The following is a 19,461-nucleotide window of genomic DNA, read 5'->3' as shown; positions in this document are numbered from 1 at the left end:
AATAATGGGATGAGATGATGCAGACAATGGATATTGAATCTACTATTAACGTAGTGCAAGTTCAGTAATTTTTAGTTTACAGGGTGTATGTTTCTCCATGTCAATATAATAAAATACATAATATGGCCCCAGATATCTGTATGAAATGCAAGACAGCCAGGCCCTCTTTCATGCACATGATATGGGACTGGTGGTAATAAATAAAAAATTGGAAAAACATCCTGAAGGAAATGAAACAAATATTAGCAATAGAATTTGAACAGGACTGAAAGGTTTATATTAGGAGCTGGCCTCTTAAAGAGATTCAAACCAGGAATATATCGAATATAATGTCTTTAAACATTTTCTGGGAAAAAAGGGAAATGTTAATAATATCATATGATGTCAAGATTCAATATGTTGCTTAATATTGTTAATTCTGTATGAAGATATACTTTTCAAGACAATATCATCACAATGTCTTATTGAAAATGACTCAGAATATCAGTAAAGACATTTTTTCCATTCCAAAAAGCCTGACATTTTGAACTACAGGTGCCTTCTGTTCCGTTACATAAACAGTACTATAGTATTGTTATCCCATGACCATATAGAAATGCACATCTTGTGGCATGAAGTAATAGCTTAAGTAATATTTCTAATAAAACAAACTTATTACCCTCTGAAATTAACCTAAAAGCTGCAGCATAAATGAGTTCTCACATTTTGGGTTTTAGGTTAATGCTGGTCCGCTGGCCTATGCTAGAGCTTTCCTGAATGACAATCAGTCCAGCAAATATCCCGCGAAGAAGGTGAATGAGTTAAAAGAAATGTTCAGGTAGGTTACTAAGTAATTGAATTAGCCTGCTGGCCATAATGGGATATATGGTTTTTCTTATATTTTTAATGATTAGAGTTAAGATTTGAAATACTAATTCAAAGATTTGGTGCTGTCCTTCTGATTTTGGAAGGAGACTGGTTTCCACTTTCCTGGCCCAAAAGTATCCTGACCATGATGAGTTTACCAAATCCTAGTCAGAACATCTTGGCTCCTTCTAACCCTGAGACCACTGCCCGTCACGCTGACTCAGACTGTCTCATTAGTTTTTATACTCCCCCATGATTGGTCTGTCTGTATCCATCCATGTGTCTCTTGTCTTAGATGGTAAGCTCTTTGGAGCTCTCTTCATTCTGCGTTTGTACAGCGTGTAGCACAATGGAATCCTGGTTCATGACTAGGGCACTTGGGGCTACAATAAATAACACAAAACAATAATAATGGTAATAATTAATAAATAATACACCAGCAGTTGCTGCACACTGAAGCTGACTCTGTTTTTAAAGCTAGAGCTTTCATGTGCTATCAGGTGCCCAGTCTCAACACCTAGACAAAACTGTTTTTTAAAAGGGGAAATGTCTTGCTAAAACCCAAAGACTTTGTGTGTGTGTGTTTGTTATTTTTTTTAAATTATGGTTCATGTCCTGATCTTTCAAGAGAGACTTTTCTAGGGGGGCTGTCAAACTGGAAAGAACTTTTAAAATATTTAAATAAATCCATTTACTGTCCATGTGGTTCCATTATTCTCGCTTCCATTGCTACTTTTGCAAAGATATTTGATTTCAAACAAGAATTTGTCTTGCATCTGTCTGTCTATCAATCTATCTACCTACCTACCTGCCAATCTATCCTGTCATTTTTTCTGTGGTCTTAGAATTGTGCCCAACTCTGTGCCTCCCAAGAGATAACTAAATATATTAACTAGCTAACTTCCTGTCCTCCATTCAGTTAGGGCCATTGTAGGTTTCCCCCACTTTTGTCCTGCCCTCTCTCCTCCTTCCTACTAGTCTGCCTTTGGTATCCAGAATTCCTCCGGGAGCAATGAGGCACACCCAGCCTGCTCGCCTGCTGCTGCTCACCCCACACAGCTGACCAATGCACAGGGGGAGCAGGCTGTGGACTCTGCTTTCCTGTCCCCTTTGGGGCACTGGGCACCCCTGGGAAGTAGTGCCGGACACTTATGGTTGCCACGAAAGAAGGAGGGAAGACATCTTGTACCCCTAACCCTGCTGCGCAATCTTGTGGTCCCAGCAGCTCTATCCTTTTCATAACAGCCTTTGAAAGTCAGACGCACACAGTTATTTCACCACAGCCTCAGACAGGGGAGAAGTGGTTATGTGAAAGAGAACTTAATCCAAGAGTAACAGTAACAGACAGGAATAGACTACAAACATCCTTTTTTGCTCAGGGCCACCCAAGAGAGAACCTGTGGGCTGCTTTTTTGATTAGATGTTGCCTTGTGCTTGCCCATGGGGTGAATTTGTAAACAAAGTCGCACACATCCGTTTGTTTTTTTGGCTCCAATCTGCAAATGTGAATGAGAAACAATAATGCCCAGGGCCTATTTCTTTCATCCCCAGGAATTTTATACAGGCCTGTGGACTTGCTCTGGAACTCAATGAGCAGCTCATTAAGGAGGACCAAGTAGAGTACCATGAAGGACTAAAATCAAACTTCAGAGACATGGTGAAAGAGCTTTCCGACATCATCCATGAACAGGCATGTATTAAAGAGACTCCAAAAACTATGCTGAAATATTATCTCTAGTCTGCGAGCACAATGTAGTGAAATCACATTCCATGGGCAACTTAGTGATAGGAAGGTAAGAGAGGGGTCATCTGACTCTCAAAATTCTACAGAATCATTTCAGTGGAGGGACTCACTCCCGCCTTTTCCTCCTCCCCTGCAGTGGCCAGCTCCCGGTCCTCTAGTTGGTGGGAATTTTGATAATACAATATCTTCAGAAATGGGTCAAGCTGGGTATCATTTGCAAACCCTTTCTTCCATGCACACAGTTGTACCAGACATGGCAAACCTAGAACTATTATATTCTGTAAGCGTGGGACGACTCACCCCTGTGGCGCCTCCTGCTGGTCGTCTCAGGAAATTAGCTCTACAGCCCTCGGAGCACCTCTGCAGGCTGGTGTCCCGCTGCCGCTGGCCCCCGTGTCCGTCCCGGACCCAGTGTCCCTTTACCCGGGGGCTGCCCCCTGGCAATACCCCCACCAGTCTCTAGGGGTCTCCCTTCTCTGGGAAACCTCCAACCCTCTAATCCCCACCTTGCCTCAGTCTGGGCTCCTGCCAGTCATCACCAAGCCCCTGCTCCCTGGGGCAGACTGCAGTGTAAAAGCCACTCATCACAGGCAAGGGGATTCAGACCTGCTGCCTTCCTCTGCCTCCCAGTACCTCCGTGGGCCTTGGACCAGGCCCTGCAGCCTGGGGAGTTGCCAGCCTGGAGCTCCCCTGCTCCTCTGGCCTGTCCCCAGCCCTGCCTCACTCCCAGTGCCCTTCCTGCAGGAAGCCAGGCCATGCTCTCTCCCAGTCTGGAGAGAGACTCCCCTTGGGCCTCTGGCTTACAACCTTCTTATACAGGCATCACTGCTAGACCCATTGTCACACTGATTCTCGTCCACATCACACTTGGACTTCTCTGTACAGGGAAGGCTGCTAGCTAAACATTTGCATGGTGGTGAGCATCTGGTCTTTGCGCACGAGCATTTGATTAGCTGAAGGATTGATTGGGCAGCACATTTTATTTCACACATGATTAGTGTGATCAGTCCATCCTCCAACACCTCTTCATGCTTGATAGGGGATGGTAGTTTTGGATATGTTTGATCATCCCAGAGCCATTCCATTGCTTGATAATTTGTCCTCTAGACAGCACCCCTTCTCAGTGGCAGTTTTGCTTTGTCTGCCTGCCTCTTGGAAAACGTCTACCAATGTAATGTTGGCAAGTGTCATAATGTTGGTCTTCAAATGGCAATCTCGGCATGTAAACACCTCCAGTGTACTTATGACGTCATCAGTGACTGTCTCAGCTCTTCCAAGCACCTCCAGAGCCAGGATAGAGTCTTTGGAGGCTGAAACAAAAGCCTTCCAGTAAGATAATTTGGTCTTTCCAGCCAACCTCCAGTAGTGTCACATTCTGAAAGGGCGTGGAGACCTGGCAGAGTGGCAGCTTTTAATGGTTAGAGTGATAGAAACAGGTCTCTGAGGGATACCCTGCAATTCTGCTCCTCAGCAGCAGGCACAAAAACAGAATCTTCTGAAAGTCTTGGGTAGCATCTCTGTGACATACCACGGTGCAATCCGATCAGTGAGGGGCTCTCTCATCATTGCCCTGTAACCTTCGGTGCCTTCCCGTGTCTTGCTGCTGTAGCTCCCACCTGGGCTGCTCACAGCCTTCCAGCCACCCCTTGTGTGTCTGTGTGTGACTGCAAACTTCCACCACACTTCGGTTACTTCTGCCACGTGACCCCATCATATTCCCAATCGCAGATTTCCCCTCATAAATGTATGTCCTATGCCACCCAGCCCTCTCCTGGACAGTTCAAATGTATTAAGTCCATTATTCCTTTAAGGGAATAATATACACTAGCTTATTATCTTAAATAGTTACTCAGACACTTTAAGATAAACACAGTGGATTAGGTAAAACAGTAAAACAAGTTTATTAATTATAAAGAGAGATTTTAAGTGAGTACAAGGAATGAGGCATAAAAGTCAAAATGATTACTAGAAAAATAAAGATAACATTTTATAGTGCCTAGCTTAACAAACTATATTAGATTCAAAGCAAAATTTCTTACCACATGCTTCCAAGAGTGTTACTGACCAAACTCTTCCAGTCAGGGCCCCTTCCCCGGAGACCAACGGCTGCTTCTTTTGTCTTCTCAGGTGCAAAGAGTGAAATGGATGGGAGGGAGAGAGGAAGCGGTCTCTTGGGGTGTTTGCTCCTCCTTTTTATAATTTCAGTACCCCCCCCCCTTGAAAAACATTTCCAGCTGAGAACCAGGAGATGGAGGTCTGATGGAGGAAGGAGACCTCCAGCTGTTTTTTGCTAAGATGCAGATCTCTATGTCCAAGTCCCCTTTTCTTGACAAAGAATGGTCACTGGATACATGAGGTCCCATCAGCTTTCTTGACATCTGGCTGGGGCATCGGCTTGCCCATTGTTTTAGAGAAACAGGGTTAGCCCCTCCTCAGACTTAGTTGGGAAACACACTTCAGTCATGATGTCAGCTTATGTTCATAACTTTACACCTAATGGTGCTACACGCATTTTACCATGATATTAGTGATCAGCAAGTTATGAGTATGGCGTGCATTCCGTCTCAATTGCACAGAGAGCACTAGAACATCTGAGTCTTGTGCAAACACATGGAGTTCAGTTGCACCTCTCTTTGTGGCATTGATGGCATGCAAGATAATTTTAGTGTCAGCCTCTTCATGAGAGCTACGAAGAAACTTCACTGAACCATGCATGGCAACAGCTTCATAATGCCATGTCTCTCATGTTGAAACTGAATAATGAATGCCTTTGGGCTAACCACAGAAGAAGCAGGTGTTCTTATCTAAACACATACCTTGGGACTTAGTATAAGGCAATTCTTGCCCACAGCTGGCACTTATCCCATCAATTTTCCTGTTGCTTGATGTACTTTCTCTCCAACCTTGCCATATTCACTTTGTGTGCATTTCTTAGAGCATGTAAGGTGCCACAAGCGTTATGTGTAATCAGATCCTCAGTGGTGGTATCCTCCAAAGATTCGGCTCCTAGTTGTTACTCTTTGTCTCCCCATTGATACCTAAAAATTATCAAGACCAAAGTAAAAACAAGGATTTTCTAATAAATTACTTTGGGATTGTATGTAATGTATGTTATATAACTATATGCATACTGTTTGCAGATGGATTCTGATGTCTTAATCAGTGCCTCATTATAACTCTTTTGGCAAAATAAGCAAAGCTGATAATACCACTGAACTGCTTTTTTTCCCCCAATGATGGCAAATCAACTTGATGCACTCCGTCTATTTACAGTAATCTGTAACATTAAAAAAATGATTCAGGTGCCATGTTTGAACATTAACTGGTAACACGGTACTGTCAGTCAAGGGCCACAGTATAACGTTGTGAGGGCTGCATGTTTCCCATGCCTGTGGTAAAGTATAATTACAGAAACATTGATTTTTTGAAAACATTTTGTCAAATATACAGCTTGATAATTGTTCTAGTTTTGTCATGTTTGGTACCATTGTGTTGGTGGCAGAAGGGGAATCATACCCAACTTGACCCACTTCTGATGACATTCTATTACCAAAATTCCCACCAACCAGAGGCCTTCAAGCTGGAAGTGGGGGGTGGGCAGGGCTGCATTAACCAGTAAGCTAATAAGGCGGTAGCCTTAGGCCCTCCTATTTTTAGGCTCTACTGGTCAGGCAGGGGGCAGAGCCGGGGCCAGGTGAGGGGGAGCGAGCTTGCAAAGGAAAGGCAAAGCAGCCCCCTGTGGCTTGGAAGGAGCTCAGCTGGGCTGGCAGTCTGCATTGCCCCGCGCTGTAGGAACACGCTGCCAGGGATCTGGTTAACACTGATGACTGGACACTAAAAATCCGGTTACCATGGGAACCTGTGCCAGCTGTGGGTGTCGTTTGAGCAGGCATTGCCTCTCCACCCATGATTTCTCTGGAGCTCTGCTTAGCTGTCAGGGAGGGAAGAGTCTCCCTCTGACCCTCTCCTTGGCTGAGGCTGGCAGGCAGCTCCAGAATGCTGCATCCTGGGTCCTAGTGCCATCACCTTCTGTGTCTGCTGGATCCCGTTTCTGGACAATGGTGAGTGCCTGTGGGGGGCAGAGCAAGGGGGTGGCAGGGGAAGAGGCAGTACCAGAGCAGTAGGGTGGGAAGCTTGCACAGAACCTGCACACACTCTATCCAGCTCCAGCCTGAACTATTGCCCCTCCCAGGTATAAGGAACAAACTCCCACACATGTGTAGGAAAACAAAACAAAACATCCCATTCTGGATACCAGTCCTTTAACTTTTACAGTATTTTCCATCAAGGGGCTTCAGCTGTATGATGCACTGTGTTCAATACTGTATTGAACTGTACTAAAAAAATCAAAGAAATCCAATGTTTTTCTTTGGTGTATTTTTCTGTACTGGGATGCACAGGGAACCAAGTTCTTTCCTCATGCTCAGCCTAGTTCCACAGGCCAATGCATCTTTGTACTTTTAAGGGGTTGCAAAATGACTGGAGGAAGCTCAACACACAATGTTGTAAGTTTCTCCCTCCCTGCTCCCTCAAGGATTTTAAATCCACTTCTTAGTAGGCTATGATAGAAAGACTGGCTGAATAGGCTAAAGGCAGGTTCTGTCCATTTGCTGGTTCTCTAGCCTTCCAATCCATCATAAAAGTACCTCATATTTGATTTCTTTTGAGTTTCATTCCAAAAACTTAAAGCTAAATAAACCTGAAGTTAGTCCTCATTTTTCTGCCCCAACTCAAACTAACTTCTTTCCCAACTGGAAAATGTTGGGTGAGCCCGGAATGTGATTTGAGAAGGGAATGAGAACACAGACCAGTTCCTGCTGATAGTTACACCTGTGTAGCCTTATTGACTTCAGGGAGGACAGATTTTTGCACAAGAATAGATTTTGGTTCCTTCTGCTTTTTCACACCTGGTATAAGCAGAATCTCATTCACTTTCCTCCCCTAAACTCTGAGGACTTAGGGGAAAAAAATAAGCAAGGTCTGCTTGATTTACACCTGCAAACGAAACAGCAAGCTCTCCCTTCATTCTCCCATCCTTAAACACCAGACCTGATGTAACAAAGGTGTCACTACAGCAGCCTTGGTTGGACTGTTCTTTTGAAAGATCCTTACTGGTTTTTTTAAGATGCTGATTTTCAATGAAGTCTTTTTGTTCAGGGAGGCAGAGAACACAACAGGGAATAGCTCTGTTTTGTCAACTCCAAGTCATTCAAAAGCTGAAAGGCTTTAGATTAAGTTTGTTTAATGTTTGTATAGTGATTTTGAAGAGCTAACATAGTACAGAAGTGCTAAATATTATGACTGGACAACCATCTAAAGATCTGTCACTTCTAGCTGTTACCTTTTTCTTACAGAAAGCTTAAAACAAACAAATGCAAACCATAGAGGGCTGATGCACACAGAACTCATGCTTAAAAAACCTCGTGTTAGAGCTGCTGATCACACATTCTAGAATAGATAATACTTAGTCCTGCCATGAGTGCAGGGGACTGGACTAGACGACCTCTCAAGGTCCCTTCCAGTCCTATGATTCTATCTATGATTCTAATTGTGGAAGAGCTTGGTGACAGAATGGCCTGATATGGTGAATCACTGGAGATTAACTATGCAAACTGGGTATCATCCCACAAATAACATTTGGGTTCAATGTGAAAACTGTAATTCATTGTCCTCAGCCAGTGCAACACTGGGAGGCAGCTTCCAGACCAAGACAGCCTAAAATACAATGCCACCCAATGTAATTTTCCCACTACTCCTTCCTCTACTTCAGTGGATTTTACACCTAAGTGGTTTTCTTTTACATAATAAAAGCTGGCTGCCTCCCATGCTGCAGTCAGAGTGAGATAGGGTATGTGGTGTGCTTGGAGGAAACACCTGCAGGGCTTGGCTTTGCACTGTGGAGAGCTGAGGGTAGACGCACCAGGTGGAAAGAGGTGAGCAGGATGGGAATGTTGCAGTGTTCATCCTCATACAGACAAGCACTCCACTACCTAGGAGGAAGGAGGCCCAGGAGAAGGACAGCGTAGCATCCCTCGTGCTACCTCTTACTCAGAAGTATCTGTTTGAAGAATTGCGTGTCGTGAGAGTAGAATAAACTTGTTAATTTTACATAAATAAATAATATGTAAATATGTATGTAGAAGAATGTTTGATGACTTTGTAATTCATACTTAGGCCCCTCATAACCTTAATCTGGCCCTGAGGGTGGGGGGTAGCAAGTCCTCCCTGTCATGCTGTAGAGGGTGACACTTTTGAAATTATGATCCTGTAGACTTTTACAAATGAAATGACACCTCCCATACTTTCCTATCATTAATTTGTCCACAGAATTACACATGCTCCCAGTCTGCAACCCAAACATGGCTATATTGTGTGTCAGGGACTTAAATGGGATTTTTTCTTTGTGCTTGAAAACAGGCTCAAATTTTTCTTTCATTATTTAACTGCATATGAAAACCCAAGCCCCTGAATATGGAAGCGTGGATGATTCAGTAGGTGGAACTCTAACCTCTGAGTTTGTTTTGAGCCTGTGCCTCATTGTGGAGTTGCCACATACCGTGCTTTAGGGTGAAGCCTTCACAGATGCAAATAACTAGGATCCTAGCCATGTATAGGCATGAAGAACTCCGGCAGTTTTTGCAAGAGTACAGTAATAAGTCTTGGCTTGCTGGCAACTTGATTAGTTACATCTTGCCTATATAAATTCCTTCCCTCATTTTTCTGATGGTTTCTGCTTCCTGGCCTAAACAGCAGTGTATGTGTTAAACAGCATGTAAAACCAAGGAGGGAGTGAAGTGGGTGTTATACCATTAGATATACGTGCACTATAATCACACTTTGGGAATCTTCTGGGTGAAAGGTGTTGTACAGATGTAATCTATGATCAATAATAGCATAGGGTTAACAGACGCAGAAAAATAACTTGTACCATCCATTAACATGGTATGAAATCAGAGGTCAGTTGGCTCTTCAAACTGATCTCTCTACTTTTGGGATCATATCTTTAATTTATAAAAGAAAGTTAATATAACAAAGCTACAGTACCAGGTGTCTAAAATGAATAGTTGTGTTTGTACTATGTGTTTCCAAGTGTTCGTAACTTCTGATTGAACAAGATGTTCTCAGAATTTCCTAGTCATGTTATGCACACTAATTTCATCTCTCACAAGTTAGAATACTATATACAGTATAATTTCAAATGAACATGTGAAATCGAAATTATTTTACATTAAAATAGTCTGGGGGAGGGTCTGCACACAATATATAATGATTTTTGTTTGATTAAACAGTTCCCTTCATTTCTATAACTGTACCATTTTACTCTTGAAAAATATTTCATCAAATTCATTGGTGACACAAACAGTTGTGTAAATTGATAGGAAAATGTATGTAAGTGGCAAAGTATAACTTGCATCTATTTGGCATTTGCAAACCAAGTGGATGTAATGTTGGTTGTTTTTTTGGTTGGTTGGTTGGTTGGTTCGAGTCAGTGGGAGTTTCCCTCTCTTGTGCTGCGGCTGAATTTGGCCCAGGGAGTGTTGGGGAAGAGGAAGGTATTAAGGAGGGGGGGTGTCTGCTTTATCTTACATCTTCTAGTCAGTTGCTTTTTCTGCTACCTGCCCCCTGCTGTGTTTTCGCCACATATTATAACCCTGTTTACTTCACTGCTAAATTTTGGCCAGAAAAGTTCACAGGAGTTGCACCTGCTTACTTCCACTCCTTTTGCAAGTAAGCCTGACTAAGCTATTGAATTTACATGCAGCTGCCAGAATTTGAGGGTTTTTTAATTCTGCAATATTCAAATCGAAAACAAATCAGGCAGTACCACGCCTTAGCATCACAGCGGGTAAGGGGCTCTTAGAACAGAGACGCATTGTTAATAAACTCCCTATTATCTGAACACATTTAAAAATCCACCATCTTGTTCTCTTTGATGAATGGGACAACATATTAATGCAGGGGTCGGCAACCTTTCAGAAGTGCTGTGCCGAGTCTTCATTTATTCACTCTAATTTAAGGTTTCGTGTGCCAGTAACATATTTTAACGTTCTCAGAAGGTCTCTTTCTATAAGTCTATAATATATAACTAAACTATTGTTGTATGTAAAGTAAATAAGGTTTTTAAAATGTTTAAGAAGTTTCATTTAAAATTAAATTAAAATGCAGAGTCCTCTGGACCAGTGGCCAGGACCCGGGCAGTGTGAGTGCCACTGAAAATCAGCTCGTGTGCCACCTTCGGCACGCGTGCCGCAGGTTGCCTACCCCTGTATTAATGCATTATCTACTATTTTCAGGTTAAGTGCTAGCTAAGAATATTAGTTTTCATTAATGAAGGGTCCACATTTTGCATTGTATAGAATGAATAGCCCAAGACTTCATATATACAAAACTGATCTTCATGTTTGTCTTACTTATTAGATGTAGATAATGGTCGGCTTTGAATCTTCTGTGCATTTAATAGCAATAAAACATCTTTACCAGTTTTACCATAATGAAACTCTTCTGCAAAGTTCCTTGGTTAAACACAGAGGAGAAAATTGGGTTAGTTTAGAGGCCCAATTTAAATTTAAAAAAATTGTTTGCTATATGTTTTTAAAAATCAGCCAACAAACAAATATTGTATGCTATTTTGATATAGGAGGGAGAAGGGCAACCCACTAGATGCCCCCCTGAGACCCACTTCCAGGTTACTCAAGATAGTGAAGGGACGGGAAGCTGCAAGAGAGAGAGATGGGGAAGAGAAGGGTAGAAGCAAAAGTAGATGGGGAACTGCAATTAGAGGACACAGGGCACCACAGAAAGAAGCACAGTGCTAGATGGCCCAAAATGGGCCAGATTCTGAGCTCAGTTCCATCAGTGTAAATCCAGAGTAATTCCTTTGTCTTACCAGTGCCCCACAGAAGGTACACTAAGCCCCCAATAACCTACCCAAGGAGGAGCTCGTTGAAATCAGGGTCCAGCAGATAGGTAGTATGTTGTAGTTCCCACCGTGCCCTGACTTTTCTGGCAATAAATGCAAGATTGATGACACAAACATTTATGAATTGGTGTTGATTTTGCCAAATTGTTTTTTAGTGGGGGAAAGGGGTTTTATTTTTTTGGTTTGAAACAGACTTTTCATTCAGAATCTTCCTTTAATTATATTTTTAAAATTCAAAAAAATGCTCACAATCTAAACAAAACATTTTATTCAACTCTAAACAAATTTTTACTTTTGAATCCTCTGAAAATTTTCATTTTCACTCTAAACAATTTTGACTTCTTTCAAAATTGCCAGTAAATCCATTATTGACCCAGCTCTACAGCCATGCTCTCTGAGAGTACCAAAACCAGTCTCTTCATCTCTATACCTGCAACTATGCTATATTCACCACCCGGCACTGACATCCATTCTCAGCAAAGGGTCAGTTTGCTTCTGCAGGGAAGGCTCAGAACTCCCACCTATTTAAATGGGATCTGAGCACCTAGAATCTTTCTACCATCAGGTTGTACAAGCAAGTGGGTTCCTATCTGTATTTGTATTTACCGCTCATCCTGACATTTGCGTCACAGAATTTAGGTTTATTTTCTAAACTAGAGAAGTCTGCAAGGCTATAAAGCTAAATCTACTGAAATCAGACTGAGAAATATCAGTTTCTGGAGCTGTGTGTGTTTTCATTTTGTACATTTTTAAGTAAATGCTGCAGTATAATGAAGATTGATTTCTAGGTCATGTGTATAGGTCATCAGATCATACTATACAATATTGATTTTGGTTGAACAACATCTTCCACAAGCAGCTTTCTGTTCTTTGGTAAAACATTCCTGATTGCCACTAAAATAACATTTGTTCTGAGCTATTGTTAAAATATACAGGTATAGCAGTAAGGAATTCTTAGAAAGAGTCTTGCCTGTCTTTAAGCTGAACAGTCTCGTCTCCTGAAATCTACCTAATAATATATACGTATCATGCTGTAGTTACTGAATAACCATTCTTTCTCATTTCTTTGTTATGCTGCCTTTGCAATCCAGCTTTGAAGACAAAATTGGGTAATGCTATGCCACTTTTGCTTTGTGTATCTTTTAAAATAGTGATATCATGAGTGAATAATGAGTTGAAATGTGACTTAATTACTACCTTGTTTTTGTTTAGATGTACCAAGAAGATACTATGCATTCTCCCTGGATGCACGACTCCTTACACGTTTTTTGCGCAATCAGCGGAACATCTGGTGACGGAGGTTATGGTTCGCTTAGATCCACTGCCGAAATATAAAGAGATTTACAAGTAAAAGTGACACTTTACAGATATGTCTCAGGAATACTTGGAGCTGTGCAAAGGATGTTAAAATTCAAATGAGTGACTAGTATACATTCAGTATTTTTTTCCCCAAAAAATTAACATGCTTTCAAACAGGGTTCTCGCTTATTTTGCTGAGCAACATTGAAAGTGCCCGGACAATTGCACCACTGTGCTTGTTTTGTACTTTTTTAGTTAAATATATACAGTACACTGAAAGGCATTTATCAAAGTATGTATTGAATTGCGTAAGTATGAGTTGAAATTGTAATGGTAGTCTGTAAAGTTGTAAAATGGAATATAATAAAGTGTAAAACTGCTTTGTAAGTAGAAAGTGGAGTACAGTGTATAGAAATTACCCCTGTGCAATATTTGCTGCTAAATTCCCAGTCTCTCGTGGGCATGGGGTATGCAGATCGGTGTGGAAGTCAATCTGCCCTCAGAGCACTTATGAACAGGAGTGGCCCTAACTGTTTTGCCAGCCATGGTGGAAAACATTTTCACTGCCCCATCCTGCAGCAGTCAAGCCTGAAATGTATTTTTAAAAGGCTGAGTGGTGCAGTGGTACAGCACTTCCTAGAAACTGTCACCCAGGGCCACAGCCCTGCTCGCCCAGCCCTAGAACCGTCCCTGCTCACTAGAGATCCAGCCTCCTAGAAAGCGATTTAGGCTATATATGCTACCTATGCACCAAGAGGCATTACTATACAATAGGTAGACTTACTTAGTTTGAATCCTGCATATATCACAATTAACACCTAATGCAGACACCACATAGTCCACAAATAGACACTCTTGTCAGGTGAATTGAAAGGAATCCTTGTTGTGCCTCTAGGGGACTTACCTCTGCTGGCTTTTGCCTCTCTTACACTGTCTGATTGAGGAACAGTCATTATGACTAAGCAAGATCTCTGATAATATAATCCTTTGTTTATATACTCTTCCTCTTCATCATTCATGGGCTAGAAGCTGAATAAACCTTGAAAGATCATGTGTGATGGAATTATTACATTTTATGTATGAGATAAATAAATAATTAGAGACCTTCTTAAAGTGGGTCTGGGAGTCTAAAGTGCTTTAGCGCTTTTCAGAAAATTCTAATGTTGTGCAAGATCCATTTTAAAGAAAGATGGGTTTTTCACTGGAATTTTCTCGGACTGAAATAACTTTTATTAACTAGACTTTTTACACCTTGTGACAAACCTCATGCTAAACCTCTAATCTCCATAATAAAAGTGGTCATTAAATAGCAAATAGTCCACACGCTATGTATGGTAGCTGTCCTTTATGGGGAGCTAGGTCCTAGTCTTCCCATAACTGGCCCAGGTGGCTGATGAGTTAATAACAGTTACCTAAACTCAGTTCGAAGGGAATAGTCCAAGGGGTGACAGGAAGCTCTTGTGAGGAGGAGCTCCCAGGAGAAACTGAGCCTAGAGGGTGAGCTCTCTGGGGAACCCACTGAAATATTGAATCTATAAGAGGTGCTCCTAGAAAGGGGAGCCTCCTATATGGAGGAATTCAGTCAGCCAGCACCCAACAGTATCTGGTGTCAGCCAGGAGTCTCTTTGACAGTGGCCAGAAGCCTGACCTGGAAAGTATCACCTGCTGTCCCTGGAGAAGAGTCGCTGTGGATGGACCTCTGACTTCAGAGAGGGATCTTACTCCAGTGAGGTAAGAGGCCTAACATCAGGTGCAGAGACTGGAACTGAGAGACCCCCAGAGGGAAGTGCCTGGGTAGAGAGAGCACTGGGCTCAGGTGTGGGGATAGGTAGACCAGGGATGACCTAGTCTCCCATCTGAGATGTTGAAATGAAAGTTTTGTTCATGTCCTCTGTTGGCTTTTCTGTTAACCTTATGGTCTGTTTGGCCTTGTTGATACCCTGGGTGAGGGGAAAATCAACTAATGGCTCACCTGCAACTCCATGTCTGCCTGCAAGGGAGCATGGCAGGTAGCCTGGAATGACGACAGTGGAAAATTAATAGAGTGTTCTGGGAAGGAGATTATGAGAGTTCCATTACTTTTAGTAGTAAGCAAAATATAGAAACTCCTGTTTCACAAACAGATCATGTTTCTGCTTGTACGTGCTTGTGTTCCAGCCAGGATCCAAATTTAGTTTCACAGAAAGAGGAAGAGAGATTAGTACATTTAGTTATAGTCATTACCATCTTGGTCATCAGCTTTCTTTCAAGAATGTTTAAGGACAGATAGTGGGCCCATTCCAAATTATGCTTTGAAAAGATAAAGATATTTATCAGTGACTGCAATAAATGGCCTTATCTGTCCATTAAAAGCAACCAGCAGTACTGAAAACATGTTCTGGGTACACAGGGACAGAAAGCAATGTAGCAAGGAAGTTTCCAAGCTATATGCACTGATGCTATCTCAAATGCCATAGCCACGCTAATAGTTATTGCTGATGCTGTTCCTGGTGATGACAACGTGATTGTTCCTGGTCGCTTTATACTTCCTAGTGTTCCCAGCTGACATTCTGGAGAGAGTTTTCAACAATATATATTATGCCAGCAACATACACATGTGCAGGAACAAACAGGTAATTATGCAAACACTCAACTGTTTGCAGGCAAACAATATTTTGTGCCCAGCTCCGTATTCTGCAGACACAACCAGGGGCGGCTCTAGGGATTTTGCCGCCCCAAGCACGGCAGGCAGGCTGCCTCTGGCGGTTTGCCCGCAGAGGGCCCGCTGGTCCCGCGGCTTTGGCGGACCTCCCGCAGGCATTCCTGCGGGAGGTCCTCCGAAGTCGTGAGAACAGCAGACCCCCCGCAGGCAAACCACCGGAGGCAGCCTGCCTGCTGCCCTCGCGGCGCTGGCAGAGCGCCCCCCGCGGCTTGCCGCCCCAAGCACGCGCTTGGCGTGCTGGGGCCTGGAGCCACCCCTGGACACAACACGCACTTAGGGTCAGAATGAGCAGGATGTAGAATGCTGTCAATGGGCATTGAGGGCACTCAGCTTCTCACAATATCGGGGCCCATTTTGATGTTTTGTGTTGTGGGCCAGATAAATAAGGAAAAGGAGATGTAGGAAGATAACATATCTGTCAGCACTTTTGTTTGAGAGTGTATCTATATGCCTGCATGGAACAGAATTATTATGCTTATGAAACAAATATCAATATGTTTCCCTCTGAAACATACCACTGGCTTCTATCTATTTCTAAGGATAGCTTAGAAGCTAATGCTTTCAAGCCAACTAACTTCAGAATTACACTTTTCAGCAAGAGGTATTTGATCTGGATTCAAGCAACGCAAAATTTCTTCTCATACATTGCTCAGTTTCCTAAATTTCCACTTGAAGTGTAGGAGAGATGTTTATTGGACATGTAGGCAGATGGAAAAGGGTGAACATTGAGGACGTTTATACTCTGATGTGTTTGACATGTTCTAGAAGCCTGAGCATAAACAGTACAGTTTCAGATGTACAGTAACTCCACGCTTAATGGTGCAGTTATGTTCCTGAAAAATGCTACTGTAAGCAAAATGATGTTAATCCAATTTCCCCATAAGAATTAATGTAAATAGCAGGGGTTAGGTTCCAGGGAAATTTTTTTCATCAGACAAAAGACATATACACCCCCCCCCCCACACACACACACACAAAATAAGTTTTAAACAAACAATACTGTACACAGCGATAATAATTGTGAAGTCTGGTTGAGGTGGTGGCGTCAGAGGGTGGGATATTTCCCAGGGAATGCCTTGCAGCTGATGAAGTGGGGTCTAGCCCACGAAAACTTATGCCCAAATAAATGTTAGTCTCTAAGGTGTTGTTTTTGCTGCTAAATGATGAACTAGCACTCGGCTGAGCCCTCAAGGGTTAACCCATTGTTGTTAATGTAGCCTCGCGCTTTACAAGGCAGCACGAATGGAGGGAGGAGACACAACAGAGGCATGGCAGTGGCTGCAAACGTTCCCTGCAGAAACAAACCGTGATGAACCCATGCTATCTAGGGTGACCAGATCACCACACTAATATATCAGGACACATTGGGGAGCCATCAGTCCCACCCACAGTCCATCCCTGCTCCTCCCAGGCTCTGCCCCAGGTTCCGCCCCCTCCCCACCGTGCCCTTCCTCATCCCCTGGCCTGCCACTGGCTTGCTGCGTCCCTCCTCAGTCCCCCACCCACTGCTCGCCTCCCCACCCGCTTGCTCGCCCACCTACCGCTCACCTCTTCACCCCCCTGCCTGCCACTCACCCCTATGGTGCCACCTTCTCCTCTGCCGAGTGGGTGCTCGCCCACCCCCCCACCTCTTCCCACCCTGCACTGCTGTCGCTCTGCCCCCATTCCACCCCCTTCCCCCAAGTCCCCATCCCTGCCCTGCCTCTTCTCCGCCTCCTCCCCTGAGCACACCACATACTCACTCCTCCCCCTCCCTCCTGGAAAGCACTAAGTGCCGCCAAACAGCTGTTAGGCGGTGGGAAGCACTGGAGTGGGGGAGGAGTGAGGCTATGGCATGCTCTGGGGGGAGGAGGCAGTGAGGAGGGGAGAAGCTTGGCTGCAATTTTTCCCTGTGGGTGCTCCAGCCCCGGAGAACCCACGGGGTCAGTGCCTCCCTCCCGCTCACCTCTTTACCTGAATATTGGGACAAACGGCATCCTAATCGTACATTGATCGGGACACAGGACAAAGGGTTAAATATCAGGACAGTCCCGATTTTATCGGGACATCTGGTCACCCTGATACCATCCCATTGGAGCACACCACTCCCTCCACTTTTCAAAGGGCCGGGGGGGGGGCACGTGTGTGTGAGAGAGAGAGAGAGACGCATTGCCCCTTTAAGTACACTGACCCCACTCCAAGTACACTGTCATTTTAAGTAGATCAGCAAGTTGAGACAGCAGCTGCAGCTCCCTCAGTGCTGAGCCCTGTCCTGTCCTGCCCCATGAAGATGGGGTACAGGAGAGGCGGGAGGGAACACCCTTACATCAGCACCCCTCTTTCCCCCCATCCCCTGCACAGCAAGCAGGAGGCTCCAAGGCAGAGGACAGGAGCAGCACATGGCAGTGGTGGGCGGGACACCTGAACTGCTGGCAATTGCTAGCCTGCTGGGTGGCTGCCGCACAGGGAACTTAGGGGAGCGGGGAGCTGGTAGGGGGGCTTCCAGCCCACCCTGGTTCCAAGCCCCCACCAGCTAGCTCCAATGGGCTGCTCTTCCTGCAAGCAGTGGACAAAGCAGGCGGCTGCCAAACAACGTTATAAGGGAGCATTGCGCAACTTTAAACGAAGCGTGTTCCCTAATTGATCAGCAACATAACAACGAAACAATGTTAACCGGGACGACGTTAAGTGAGGAGTTACTGTATTTTATAATCTACATAGCACCTTTAATCTCAAAGAATCCCAAAGCACATTGCAAACTGGGGGCCTATCTCTTGTAGCCCTTATACGTGCAAATAGTCCCACTGGTAAGACGACAACCCACATGAGAAAGGGCCTTCTCCTGTGACCCTATCATAAGAACGACCATACTGAGTCAGACCAAAAGTCCATGTTAGCCCAGTAACTTGTCTTCCAACAGTGGCCAATGCCAGGTGCCCCAGAGGGAATTAACAGGGAATCATCAAGTGATCCAACCCGTTGTCTATTCCCAGCTTCTGGCAAACAGAGGCTAGGGACACCATCCCTGCACATCCTGGCTAATAGCCATTGACAGACTTATCCTCCATGAACTTATCTAGTTCTTTTTTGAACTCTATTATAGTCTTGGCCTTCACAACATCCTCTGGCAAAGAATTACACAAGCTCGCTTCGTGTTGTGTGAAGAAATACTTCCTTTTGTTTGTTTTAAATCTGCAGCCTAATTACATTTGGTAACCCCTAGTTCTTGTGTTATAAGGAGTAAATAACACTTCCTTATTTACTTTCTCCACACCAGTCATGACTTTATAGACCTCTATTGTATCCCCCCTTAGTCGTCTCTTTTCCAAGCTGAAAAGTCCCAGTCTTATTAATCTCTCCTCATACGGAAGCTGTACCATAACCCTAATAATTTTTGTTACCCTTTTCTGAACCAGTATTCAAAATGTGGGTGTACCTTGGATTTATATAGAGGCAATATGATATTTTCAGTCTTATTAGCTATTCCTTTCTTAATGATTCCCAAAATTCTGTTCGGGTTTTTTTGACTGCCACTACATATTGAGTGGATGTTTTCAGAGAACTATCCACAATGACTCCAAGATCTCTTTCTTGAGTGGTAACAGTTAATTTACACCCCATCATTTTATATTTATAGTTGGGATTATGTTTTCTAAGGTGCATTACTTTGCATTTATCAACATTGAATTTCATCTGCCATTTTGTTGCCCAGTCACCCAGTTTTGAGAGATCCTTTTGTAGCTCTTCACAGTCTGTTTGAAACGTAACGGTCTTGAGTAGTTTTGTATCATCTGCAAATTTTGCCACCTCACTGTTTATGCCTTTTTCCAGATCATTTATGAATATGTTGAATAGTACTGGACCCAGTACAGACCCCTGGGGGAAACCACTATTTACCTCTCTCCATTCTGAAAACTGAAACTGAAAGCATTTAATTCTATCCTGTTTCCTATCTTTTAACCAGTTATGGCA

General features: G+C 43.5%; 1 protein-coding gene and 1 long non-coding RNA gene across 5 annotated transcripts in view; one reads left to right on the top strand and one right to left on the bottom strand.

The window, feature by feature from the left end:
* The window catches only part of DOCK11 (dedicator of cytokinesis 11), a 114,827-nt gene extending 100,967 nt beyond the window's left edge, over window positions 1-13,860 (top strand). For all 4 annotated transcript variants that reach the window (XM_039488291.1, XM_039488292.1, XM_039488289.1 and 1 more), the window contains 3 exons: window positions 717-817; window positions 2,398-2,536; window positions 12,723-13,860. In XM_039488291.1, coding sequence (XP_039344225.1) covers window positions 717-817; window positions 2,398-2,536; window positions 12,723-12,845 — 363 coding nt within the window. In that variant the 3' untranslated portion in view covers window positions 12,846-13,860. The remainder of the gene's footprint in view (window positions 1-716; window positions 818-2,397; window positions 2,537-12,722) is intronic.
* On the bottom strand, window positions 1,201-12,834 carry LOC120371884. Its single transcript, XR_005584632.1, has 3 exons — window positions 12,708-12,834; window positions 5,407-5,628; window positions 1,201-1,229 (listed from the first exon to the last, which is right to left on the bottom strand). It is a non-coding gene; the product is annotated as an uncharacterized LOC120371884 (long non-coding RNA).
* Window positions 13,861-19,461: the final 5,601 nt, after the last annotated feature.

Source organism: Mauremys reevesii, linkage group 9 (assembly GCF_016161935.1).
Source record: "Mauremys reevesii isolate NIE-2019 linkage group 9, ASM1616193v1, whole genome shotgun sequence".
NCBI lineage: Eukaryota > Metazoa > Chordata > Testudines > Geoemydidae > Mauremys > Mauremys reevesii.
This window is presented reverse-complemented; position numbering and strand designations above follow the sequence as displayed.